This window comes from Thermobia domestica, chromosome 11, assembly GCF_964235325.1.
Source record: "Thermobia domestica chromosome 11, izTheDome1.hap1.1, whole genome shotgun sequence".
NCBI classification, from domain to species: domain Eukaryota; kingdom Metazoa; phylum Arthropoda; class Insecta; order Zygentoma; family Lepismatidae; genus Thermobia; species Thermobia domestica.
The window spans coordinates 240450088-240463299 of record NC_137464.1 but is presented as its reverse complement, the minus strand read 5'-3'; the positions used below and the strand labels follow the sequence as shown (position 1 = coordinate 240463299).

The window sequence follows — 13212 nt, the reverse complement described above, 5'->3', positions numbered from 1 at the left end:
CAGCGTGTTCCACTTCAAGCACTGCTTCTACGGATAGGTATAGCACTACATGAACAACCTGCACATTGCTCTCAAAGGGCGCTTGTTGCTTTATAAAGCACTAATCCTTACAGTGCTGAGGTAATTGCAAAACAAAAGCAACTGCTCAGGGTCTGTGTAGAACGCATGCGTATCAAAACTTTTTTTTCGGTTTTTTGCATCTTACTCTTGGTGTGAGATGTCTTCTGTTTGAAAACGCACAACGCAGGGAATCCATGGCAATGCTAACGGAAGACAGAATTCAAGAAAAAAGATACAACTGTATTCACATGCATTGTATTCAAAGTATTGTTAAACACAACCTACTTAATCGTACACAGAATGCGGCAGGAATCACTCTTTCCAACTCATATACATTTTTGGATGGCGTATGTGTGACTTCTTTTAAGCCGATATAAATAGCCATTCCACGGCTATTAGTGTTCGAAATAGCATATGTTGCAATTTTTATTATCCACGATTTTGGACGCCCCTCGCACTGGTCCACAAGGTTCAGAAGATTTCTTTTTATTTTATTTATTTATTTTTTCTTATTTTGATTTGAGGAATCATCTCTTCAAGTTTGCAAAACATAACGCATGCCCTAACTCAAGTTTAAAACTTCCAAACCTGACTCAGTTTTAGATTGGTTGATTGATTTAGATTTAGAACCAATTTTCTCTATCGAGGCTCCATCAGCCATAAAATTACAGCTTACTGCGGGATGCGACCCACATATACGAGATACATCCAGATAGTAAATTTCCACGCATCCCATAGTTAGGAAACCGTACGTTGCGCAAAGCGACTGCATGCACGTGGGAGAGTACGGTCCTAGCATGGCGCATGGGCCAACGGAACTTATCTAGTGCTCTCAGTAGCGTCGTGCCAGTGGTTGAAGATGGGCGTTCCTATTCCAGCTCCCGCCGCGTGTGAAGTGCGAGCAGTGATCAAGTTCTTAAATGCACAGGGCAAAGCGCCGATTGAAATCCATCGTCAGCTGGATCATTGCAAAAAATGTTGATGCTGACCCCATGCACCTTGCTTTGTGTTCTGGAGACAGTTGTTTCGGCACCCACCTGGCATACAACTTCTTGAACAACAAGCGCTCCGTAACAATGGCGTGCAGTAAGGACCAGGAAATCTGCGGGAACTGACCGCTGAGTTCCGTTATTGTGACGCGACGATTCTGCATGATGCGTTCCCGAACAAGGTTCACAAGGTCGTCTATGATGACGGTTGGCTTCCCACTGCGCTCCTAATCATGTAGATTTTGGCGTCCTGCTGCAAATTATCTACACCAGCAACGCACAATCTGCTTGCTCATGACGTTAGGTCCATAGATCTGGCACAGCTACCATGGATTTCAATCGGCGCTATGCATTGTGCATTCAGGAACTTTATTACTGCTCGCACTTCATACGCATCGGCATCTGGAATAGGAACGTTCATTTTCAACCACTTCCACGACGCTACTGAGATCACTAGGTAAGTTACGCTGGCGCATGCGCCATGCTAGGACCTTACTCTTTCACGTGCACGCAGACGCTTTGCACAACATACGGTTTCCTAGCTATGCGACGCGTGGGAAAGTTATTTTCTGGACGCGCCTCGTATTAAGATGTATCGAAGACAACAATAACTGCCAAACATCCTGTATAGTATATCCAAAAGCGTTCATGTATCTTTCAAGTACGCGGCTAATTATATTTAATAGTCAAAAACTAAAGTGATTTCTGCCGCTCGAGGTATGTTAGAATTGTACATGAAATTATTGTGTAATATCTCCACACATATAGAATCTGGTTTCACCTTTACTGTTAATTTTATAGAACTAATTTACTAGTGGCAGGTACACATCTCTAAAGCAAATGTATTTTGTCTTTCATCTAATCACAACATAAAACCTATATTAAACATTTGTATGCACATTTATATAATCTAATTTGTCCAACAAATAAACATATCAATTCACTTAAATTATTTTTGTCTAGTTACTACAAGATATATAAAACCACTAAATTTACACGTCTATTATTATTATTATTATTATTCTGCTCATTGTACTTACATTTATCTTGTTTAGTCAAATTACATAATTGATTTATATATGATCAATTTCTTACCTGCTTATAGTTTTACATATTACCTACATACTTTACCGGATCGTAAAACTTTTTTTTGGTCTGTTTATCATGGCCTAGGTAACGCTCTCTATCTCGAGAATGTACATTACAAATTAAAAATTAAAAAAATTCTACCCACTTAATAAACACCGAAATGGTAAAAGGCACTTCGACGCAACGTTTCAATGACCGATTGCCATCATCTTCCTTCATATGTTTCTTATGAAAATTATGCTGCTTGTACAACATATTCTCTAACCAATTTTTCCTCCTAAGAACAATGCCAACATTTCACAACAGTACCAATAAATATTAATATTATTTAAAGTATGGTATCACGTTTTTCTGATGTATTTTCAATTTACTGTATCGTTTAATTCGTTTCCAGTGCTTTTTGAATTTGTATTCTAACAGTTACTTACTTAAAATACACATTTTGAAGACCCTAAAGAGGAATAAAACAACACAAAATATTCAGAAAAAAAATGTGACAGCATGTTTTAAATAACACTAATATTTATTAATACTGTTGTGGGAAGTTGGCATGTTTTTAGAAGAAAAAAATAAGGTGAGGAGGAGGAGTGTTTTTTGACAAGAAATTTTAACAGCGGTGATTCAAGAAACGTTTTTTTCACAATGGAGCAAACTAATCAAAATATGTAGTTTTATAAGCAGAGTAATTTCTTAAGAAACAAGCGTGAGGATGTTGACAATTGGTCATTGAAATAATGTGTCGAATTGCGTTTATCATTCGGATGATTGATTGAGTAGAATTTTAATTATTTATATGCACTCTATTATGTCATCAAAATAATTATAAGGTTGAATTAGAGTTTAACGTCTATTTTCAGCTCTTAGGAATTAATTTTATTTGGAAGAGGGGGAGGGAGGTTTCGGCATGACGTCCCTCGGCGATCACACTGCCCGGGGAATTCAAGAGAAAGAAAGGAAGTGTCCTAGTACTATTATGTTAGGTACCATCCCGGCATTTGCGTACTGTGAATAAGAAAAACCCAGGTAAAACCTCATTCCGAATGGCTGGCCTGAAAAAACTGTTACACCTTTTCGACCGAGTGTCCCCACTGGGAATCGAACCCGGGACCGCTCGCGCCAAAGGCGATAGCATTAGTGACTACGCTAGCTACGTAGGACCACTATTTTTAGCTCTGATTTTATGTTAGACTAGATCTCTACCGTTTCAGATCTCTACCGTTTCAACTGGCATCCGAACCAATACTCGAGTTTCTATCCGAAGGAAGCAGCCATCAAAAAACCAACCCGAGATCACATTCACAAAAAAACATGCGCGTTAGCGTCTCGGCAACGAAGGTGCACATATAAGCTGACCATATGTTCACATTAGTCATGATTGTCCCGGTTGGAGAAGAGAATATTGTCCTGATTTTTAAAATTACAATACGTACAATCTTTCTAAATCCTTAGCACAATTATTAATTTAAACAACTTTTCAGCTAGAAATACTACAGTGCCTACAGAAGTTCGTCTAGGTATATGACATGTCTGTCACCTCTTGGCAGAAACTCTTAATATATGCACAGTACTTCCCATTGCAAGCATAAAATGTTGTCAGAACTGTTGTGATTCCGCTTGAACCTCTTCTATAGAATTACCACACCACCGTCCCAATTGGAATTTCATTTCAGATAAGCGGTAGAAATCGCAAGAGGCTAGATCGGACAAATACGGTGAGTGGGAAATTTTGATAAATCCTTCACAACGAGCGAGATATGTCAAAAGATAAGGAATAAAAACAGAGGTTCGTCGTCGTAATAGTAGTACTAGTAGTAATAATAGTAATAACAGTAGTAAGAGTTATTATTGTTTGGGCGGAATAACAAAATTCCGGAAATGTTGGGATTGAATCTCATAATAATGTTATCAACTAACAACATTCTTAAATTTCAACGCAGTATACTTGAGATTGTGAAATCCCAATCGTTACTTCCCATCATTATCATATTCTAGTGGCCCATCGATGTATTTTTCACGCCATACCAGAAAAACTGGAATCTCAGTTACTGATTATGCAACTTCTAGGTAGATTACTTACTGTAGATCACACCATTTTCTATGCATAGTCATTAGCAAAATTCATATCCAATTATGCGTTTTTTTTTTCAAAATTTTCGTAATGGAGATATATTTGCGCGCTATTTAACGTAATTTAGAGAAAATTAAGTTTCAGGAAGGTAAATCTAAAATTATTTAAGTTATTCTAATGTTATTAAAAAAAAAAACTGTATTACTACTTCTTTTACTAAATAGTTGGCTTAAGTTGTCGGATATCACCTTACAATCCGAAATACAACCTTTTAAAATCAAGAACGTATTCTGATGCACAAATATTGTACTACTCTTATTAAAACTATATCTATTTACTTGCCTATTTATAAAAGTAAGTATTTAGAAAGAAATACCTTTGTACTGCCTTGGTTTATCTTTTTTCTTTTCTTCATTTTAATTAAAGACTATGAGCAATAAAAATTAGTAAACAATCAATCTTAAATTAAAAGAAAAAAAGTTTTTTAAAATCCCATAATGCAGAAGAGTGAATTCTTGAAAAAGCTGTCACACTACAAGTTATGTAATAAAAATTTTAAAATGAAAGCAAAAGAACCAAAAAAATTGATTAAAATCTCCTACAAATGTTATTTTAGTTCAATAAATACTGAAGCAAAATATAACGTAAAATTTTGAAAAAAAAAATGTATAAAAAATGTCTAATGCCTTATACGTCTAAGATTATGATACCCTAATTGCGATTACATACACCTAAATTAAATGAAAAGATCTAGTTTATTTCGTATGCATTTTGTAAGTGAATGAAGTATATTTTAATTACATTTTGGCGTTGAGAATACTACTACACATTGGTCATAGGACATGCAAAATTGATTACAGAAAAATGAAGTAACGTGGTTTATCGTCTTCTTAGTACTATTACAGCAATCCTATAAAAATACATACATATGCAGGGTGGTGAAAAATTCGCGCATGAAACTGAATGCCCTATAACAGTAATTGATTCTAAGTGAAACCTGAAATACATGAATAGGAAATGTGTATACATTATGTGTGAATGATGTTTTAAATAACCACCATTCACTTAAAACATTATCTAGAACTTGGCGAAGAGTTTTAGGTTTCCGCAAGAATCTCAGTTTGAATATCGTTTGAATCAATGGTTACGGATTTATCTACGCAAGGGCGCCGATTTAACTTTGGGGGTCCCATTCAAATGTGTGACTGTAGACCAGGGTCAAGAAGGCATATATGAGGATTTTAAGACAAATTGAATTCGAATTATACCAAATATTGTATCTTTACAAACAAACAAACAAAAAAGGGGCCCACATGAACATTGGGGAGCCCGGGGCCCCACGCACCGCCCTCAGGATCAGCGCCCTTGTGTCGTCGTAGACGCCTTCTGAGAAATACCCAAATCAATAAATCCAAAGTTGTTAGATCTGGTAAACGTGGTAACCAGTTGAAAACAGTCAATCTGGATATCATACGCCCCCCCCCCTCAAAAATTATCTTAAAAGTGTCTTTGTTTTGCATGCAGTGTGAGCGGTGGCTTCATCCTGCTGAAACCAATGATGGCATTTTTCTTCACCTGTCAACATTAAGACACATCCGAAGCACAAGTAATAGTAGTTGGAACAAGTGGTGTGGTTAGTTGAGGACAAACCTGAGTACAACATGTATTTCATTGCGAGTATACGATTTTCTTTATACTAACACGGTCAATGGGCCGCAGGCACTTACTCCGTTGTCCATTGCACCTAACTTTTTTTTTGTGCATGAACATATCTTCGTTATGTTTATCGAATGGACTAGGTTTGATTAGGAAGTTCCGTTGACAGGATCATATCCTTTCCTTGAGAGGATGACATTACACGAAACTGCTCAAATTATTTCAGACGAACCCATACATGACAGACAAATGCATGAAGTAAGAATTTCATTTCTATAAAGAGAAAAGACGCTATCCTTATTACCGTATATTTTTTTCTTGATCTATTGCACTGTATTTTTAAACAGATTTTATCCTTTTCGCCTATTTTTTGATAATGTTCCATATGTCGTATCGAAATATGGTTTCCTCGTGCTGCAGTAATAAATAAATTAGCTAAATTTTAGTATGGTTTTACGCAAAGAGAAGATTACGAATTTCTAAAAATAAATATTAAAAAAAAATTTAAAAAAATAAAAATAATTTGAACATCACGTTTCAAGCTTCGCTTAAAATTGTGTTCTACTATTTGTAAAATTTAAACAACAATAGTAAAATCAGAATGTCATAATGCTCACTTACTACTGTAGATAGTTATGTATTAGCGGGGAAAAGTGATTTACAGTGTATTTCCCCGATTTTACTTGATTACAGAGGAATCTGTGCCTCAGTTAATCATCTTTCTCAATGTTAGTTTTTACAGGAGACACACATTATTAATGTATAACAAGAATTGTTCAATCGTAAGTGTTCTTCCATGAAATCACCGAAGGAAAAAAAAATTCAACAGGTCTCCCAGTTTGAACTTTCGTGCATTCATGTAAATGACTCAATTTGGTAAACGAAGCCACACTTAAAAGTAGCTGAAACCATCCTGGAAAGAACTTTTTCAGACGCAATCTAAAGAGTTACTATTTTCACATGTCTTTGTAATAATTTGATTTAAAATGTGTCAATTTCTGTCTTTAAGGAAATACGAAAGATACAAATAAATTGTTTCTCTTTATTTCCTAATATCGGTTGATTTGTGTATGGTGCAAATAAAACCTACATATTGGATGTAACTTGAACATGCGGAAATTTTCTTTACGTGAAATGCATTTATGGGCATTTGCGTTCGTTAAATTAATATAAAACAAAGCGCAATTAAGGAAAAAGGACGTAGTCATTGTGTGTATTAAAAGAAACACCAATATATATATATATATATATATATATATATATATATATATATATATATATATATATATATATATATATATATACTACAAACGACTGTCATGTAAACAAATATGTTTTCTTTCTACCAATGAAATTAATGAGAATTCTCGTAACTCATCTTGTGCATTTTTTACGTAAGTAAATGCACTAAACGAGTTGCGAAAATTTTCCCTCTCCGTTAGTAAAAAATATACCTATGTTTACATGACGTAACTATACAAAATCTCAATGCCTTAATTAGAAAACTTCTTTTTATTATTACTATTATTATTTCGTAGCACTTCTGTATACAGTTTCACTTGGCTTTGATTGAACGATTTTTAACCAGCTTCAAAACAGCAAGAGTAATTTCAGAAGGCGGTAACCTGACATTGAAATCTCTTTTGAATTTTTGTTGTGATTTGATATTTAGTGTCCCTTTCAGGAGCGTGTCTATATGAGACGTGGATCTACACTGCTTAACGCAGGATCCGAATCACATGAGCTTCCGCCGGGAATCGAACCCGGGTCAAAGGCATGCATGCTAACCACGAGGGAGCTCGACACTGAAATATCGCGCTACTCGTAATAAGTCATTCTGCATACTCGTAGTGCCATCTATGGAAGAAATTATATATCAGTTTCAAATGTTAAACTGGGTCATTTCGTTGAGGGCAGTAGTTTGAAATAGTCTCGGTACGTTTGAACTAGTATATTGCATGATAATAGTATAGTCCATACGGTGTTGTTCCCAGGGTTGCAGTGAAAGATTGTGGCTTCGAGGAGATTCATGCACCTACCCTAAGCCCAGGGAAAGACTGTGGCTTCAAGGAGATTCAGCAATTCCCCTAAGCCCAGTGAAAGATTTTAACTTCAAGGAGATTCAGTACCTACCCTAAGCTCAATGAAAGACTGTGGTTTCGAGGAGCTTCAGCACCTACCCTAAACCCAGTGAAAGATTGTGGCTTCGAGGAGATGCAGCATCTACCCCTAAGTCCAGTGAAAGACTAGCTTCAAGGAGATTCAGTATCCACCTTACAGCCCAGATTTAGCACTGCCATTTGGACTGGAGCATTATTTTTGCAGTATGCGAGCTCAATACACAGGAACTGATTCACATGATTGCCTCCACGAACTGACGCAACCAAATAGTTGAAACTGATTCATTATTTCTGTCAAAGATTACACTACCCTCGAAATACCCTCGTATACACGGAGTAAATTTACTGTTTAACCTAGGATTTTAACTGTATGTGCTTCAATCGGAAAGGAGTATCCTATTTGGCCACGACAGAACTCTTCGATTGAAAAAGAAGAAAGCCAATATTAATTAAACAGATAAACAGAACTCCTTCTGAAAAAGATTGCACCAAGAACTATCGAAACTGTACAAATTTACCTTTACTAGGCGCAGTTAACGTAAGTGCAAAATTTATCACTGCTAGCTACGATCTCTCTTAGTTTATGTTTACAAATTTGCTCTGTATGCCCATAGACTAGAGTTCCGTAGAAACTCAGGAAATTCTAGGAATTATAGAACTGTAAGGTACTTACGCAATAACTATACGTTATGTCTCCAGAATCTATAACTTTTTTTTTTCTGAATTCTGCAGTTCTGAATCCTGTAGTCCTCCTATTAATGCACACGTGCGTATTAAAGTCAATTCTAAATGAGTTTCTTGGCTCAATTAAAAAACTTGTAAAGAAGAACAAATTGTACCAAATATGTATGCCACTAGTCTTTACAGTGCTACCTGAATACTCACATGTTAGTTAACAAACAATTTGTAATGAACGAAAAAACCAGATAAGATTAATGGTTTAGTTTTGACATTACGTAGGAAGTAAGAATTCTGCTATAAACTATCTCTATTGATAATTTTTCATTAGTAAGACAATGTGTTAATTGTGTTGTGTTAAAGTCCAGCGTCCAATTGTAGCACTGAGACTATAACATGGGTCTATAATTAAATGTGGGATAAGAACCATTATAAGTCCGCTCCTGAAATTGGAGTCTGGTCTCCTGTATCAACGACAGGACCACTAATTAGCTGAAAAATGAAGGTACTAATTTTTTCCTAGAAATATCAACTCTTAAAAACTTATATATACATTGTGTAACAGTTAACACGACCGGCTAGAAACGATAATGCGATTGGACCATACAATTAATATATTTTCAAAATTTTTAACAAAAAGAGCCCAAAAAGCTTACCCTGGTCCTGGGTAGTAGTAAGGAGGTGGTCTCTCATATTCTGTAGCTAAAGGCGGACTGTGATACCGAGGGGGTCCTCCATTAGGATAATCCCAATGCCTGCAAACGAAAAATGAATCTAATCAAAAGCTGACAAATTTTATGTACATTTTTTTTTAAAAATCTCAGCCAAGAATGTAATACTAATAAAGTATAATTTTCTAATATTTTGTACATATTAAAAAAAAAAATTAACGATTTATAACAATTAACGCATATGAGAAAATATATTTAAAAACAGAGGCAAAATAAATTACTGCTACGACCACAGGAGATATTTTTTTGGAAAACTAATAAGCTACGAATAGAGGGCAATAATTATGTTAAGGCATTAACAAACAAACAAACACAAAATCAAAAATTAATAGTATGCGGGATGTAATCATAGCAATTTCATAGTCACTATTTGTGTTTTAGGGGAAAAAGGGACTACGGAAATAAATCATGAAGCACGTAATAAAATTGGTATGATCGCTAGAACAAAGCTAAAATAATACACAAAGCCCTACATTAGTAGGAACAATAACGAAAGCAGATGTGTTAATGCATTCTAGATCTTTATATAATCTGAGCTTTATTTGCGTTTGAGACCTCTCAACTTTTTCAGATACGATATCTTCATAGTTTGCGCCCAAATGCAATTAAAGAAGCTCTCACAATGAGAAACATGGTAAGCAATTGTGATTACTTACGATTGCTACAGACCAAAATTTATAAGTGTTGAGTTTGAAACTTCTTTATTTATCGGAAGTAACAAAATACTTAAAGACAAACCTATTTTGTGCAAATGTACATTTTTTTAATTAAAGTTTTCTTTTTCTACATCTTCGTATTATTATTATTATTGTTAATTGACGAAATTTTTATCCCGAATAGTTCGTAACTTGCCTACGAAAGGAAGATTTCTTCTAATTCTTTTCCAGTTGACAAAGTTCCCAAACTACCTGACACATTTTCTCGTTGAATGGCTATACTGATGCGTTGTATGAGAAATGCTCTAGCTGGGTATCGTATTGAAACGTTTATGATTATTAGGAACGACAATGTTAATCATCTTATTATATTTGTTTGAGCTAGAATATCTCAAAAGATTTTGCAATATGTAACAGCACTCACAATCTGATATTTCCTTTCCATTGCTGACGATTGATAACGATCGATAGTTTAAAAAATTTAAAATGGTTAGAACTTGTTGCAACTAGACTTAGTACGACTGTACTAATATAAATTTTAGACGAGTTCATCTTTTCCGTATCTTCTATCCTCCTTTTTGTATATGATCTGAGGGCGATTCGTTGATAATCGAAGACCTTAGTACACTTGATCGAACATTTACTTTTAGTAAGAAATCGAAACAATTAATATAGGTATTTAGATGTAACCGTAAAGCAAGTTTTCTGAAAAAAAATTCAGTTCCACTATTACGGAAGTATCTGTCCTTTGTATTTTAAGTATATCTGTTTTACACCACTTGTTCATACGTTGAGCTGGAAAAATCGGAAGAAAACACGCGAACAGACTGAAGACGGACTGTAGAAGACCTGTATTCAATTCCCTGCCAATCTTGCCATCACTTTGATATAATTTAGCATTAAAAAATGTTTAATAGAATAGGTTAGTTACAACACACAAACACTGAACAAATTAATGAGTTAAATTTGAAGTTAGAATTTTCTAAATATACATAAAAATACTAGCTAAATTACATTATTATGACATTCAATCAACATATCAAATCTTCATCTAATACTCTATATGACATTCACAAACAAAATTGTGTAGAGCACTTTTCTAAATATGCAGATTGGGGAAAATATCAAATACTGTTTTAAAAAAATCGTACAAAATAATAAGGAAGAAAATGATAACGTCCGAATGGAAACTTAGAGCTCCTTCGTGGCTAAGCGGTTAGCGTACGCGCCTTTGGCGTGGAAGACCCGGGTTCGAATTCCCGGTGGGAGCTCATGTGGTTCGGATTCCACGTTAATTAGTAGGTGCCGTCTCATACAGCCTCGCTGCTGAAAGGGACGTTAAACTCAAAATCAACTCAACTCAATCCTTAGCCTTAAATTAAGTAAGCTCACTTTTTAAAGATTATCTCAACTCACGCTCAAAAGGAAAATATGTGATGTAAGCTTGAAAGCTAACTCATCAGCTTAAAAGTTAAAAACTCATTTTAAGCTGATTTACGTAGAAGAACATTACGAATAAAAGTTGCGTGACTAAAAGAAATGTATGGTAAATACTGGTGAAAACCCATTATAAAGTTCAGAATGCGTGGATCTGGAAACAAGAAGGCGGTACTAGGTTTTATGTTCTCAACATGCTTATGAGACATTTGGAACATGCTACCCAAGGTGTTCCAAAATACAATAATCACATTAGTACCACGTGTAATCACCTTGAGCAGCCATATAAGCAGCTCTTTGAGCATACATCGGTATTACTAACACTAAATTTCATCTAGGTTATGCTATCCCACACTTGGTTTGATCTTGGTGCAGTCGGAGGCCGACTCCTCCATACGTGCTCAATAAGACGCAAGTCCAAAAACCTAGCTGGCAAATGTAGAAGGCGTACACCGAAGACACCACGATGGGTTGCTCTGAAGGTATCGGATTGCGCGTTATCTAGTTCGGATATGGAGTTTTGAAGACAGGATTGACGACGTCACAAATCTACGACGCAGTAGAGCCTTTCTATTTCAACTGTGCCCCTGTTGGCGCTGCTGTCGATCTGTGTTTTCCTGTACTTCCCTCGAAACAGAAGAGAAAAGTTGCTTTGACCAAGATCCTTCAATAGTTGAATGTGGACAAGGTTGCCACATTGAAATATTCCAAATTATTTCACGGTCTTCGCTGTGCATTGTCTTGTTAGTTATTCTAAGTTAGATATTTCACTTGCCAAGACGAAACGACCGAATGAGAGATTGACAACACAGCCAAAGTCATTCACTTCTTCCCCCCGAAGCAAAGGAAAGGTTTCTTCCGTAAGAGGGCGGCGAGGGTGGGGCCAAAGTATGTTTCACGTATTTTCCGAGGACACACTTTAAATAGAAAAGATCTAGTTACACTCCTAATGACTTATAGCTTTTCATCTCTCACACTAAAATATCAAGTGTAGGTCCTCTGTAGATTCATACTGGACTTTCCCCCATCCACTTGCACGTCGACGGACATAGCGGTTACTCCGTGGGAGACAAAAATTACTCATTGCAGACTTCTACCGCCCTCTCCATTTGCCTCGCTACTGCAGCCCCTCCCAATACCATCGAAGATGCTGAACAATAGACATAGCAAATCAGCTGTGCAACGTCAAAGCAGGTGCCGAAAGATTTGATACACAACACAGCGCTTTAAAATTCATTTTAGAAATGTGCTCTACACAAGTTTCTCTTAGTTGTAAGCTTACGCACACTAGACCCAAAAACAGTTGAAAAAGCATACCTTTATACAGCATAACGGGGGAAAAAAAGGTCAAGAGTACACAAAACTACAGGGCGGCACATCACAGGACAAGGGATTTCCCAATGATCTGAAGGGGAACATGCATCAAGTGAAACTGACAGGAGAAGACTTACTTGGGTGCCATATCTCTGTATCTAGTATCACCGTAACTACTGCTTGGATATTCTGAGCGGGAATCATACCTCTCCCTACCCTGCCCCGTTCTACCATATTGAGGACTGTAATCGGGAACATACCCGCTTTGGTTGTCATACGTCTCGTGGTAACTGCGGTGGTGATTCTTCTTTTCATGGACACTGCAAGAAAAGAAAAGAAAACATTTCTCTTGTAGTACAGAATGAATAATCAAACAGAGAAAGCGAGCGAACGAGAGAGAGAGAAAAATATAAA

The 13212-nt window shown here is 36.1% G+C and overlaps 1 protein-coding gene across 6 annotated transcripts in view; it reads right to left on the bottom strand.

The window, feature by feature from the left end:
• LOC145664853 (prominin-like protein) overlaps positions 1–13212 on the bottom strand; it is a 253296-nt gene that overhangs the window by 21285 nt on the left and 218799 nt on the right. For 2 of the 6 annotated variants that reach the window (XM_081731870.1, XM_081731871.1), the window contains 2 exons: positions 12936–13118; positions 9317–9415 (listed from right to left, as the gene is read on the bottom strand). In XM_081731870.1, the coding sequence (XP_081587996.1) occupies positions 9317–9415; positions 12936–13118 (282 nt within the window). The remainder of the gene's footprint in view (positions 1–9316; positions 9416–12935; positions 13119–13212) is intronic. The other 4 variants (XM_081731872.1, XM_081731874.1, XM_081731875.1 and 1 more) reach the window with 2 other exon arrangements.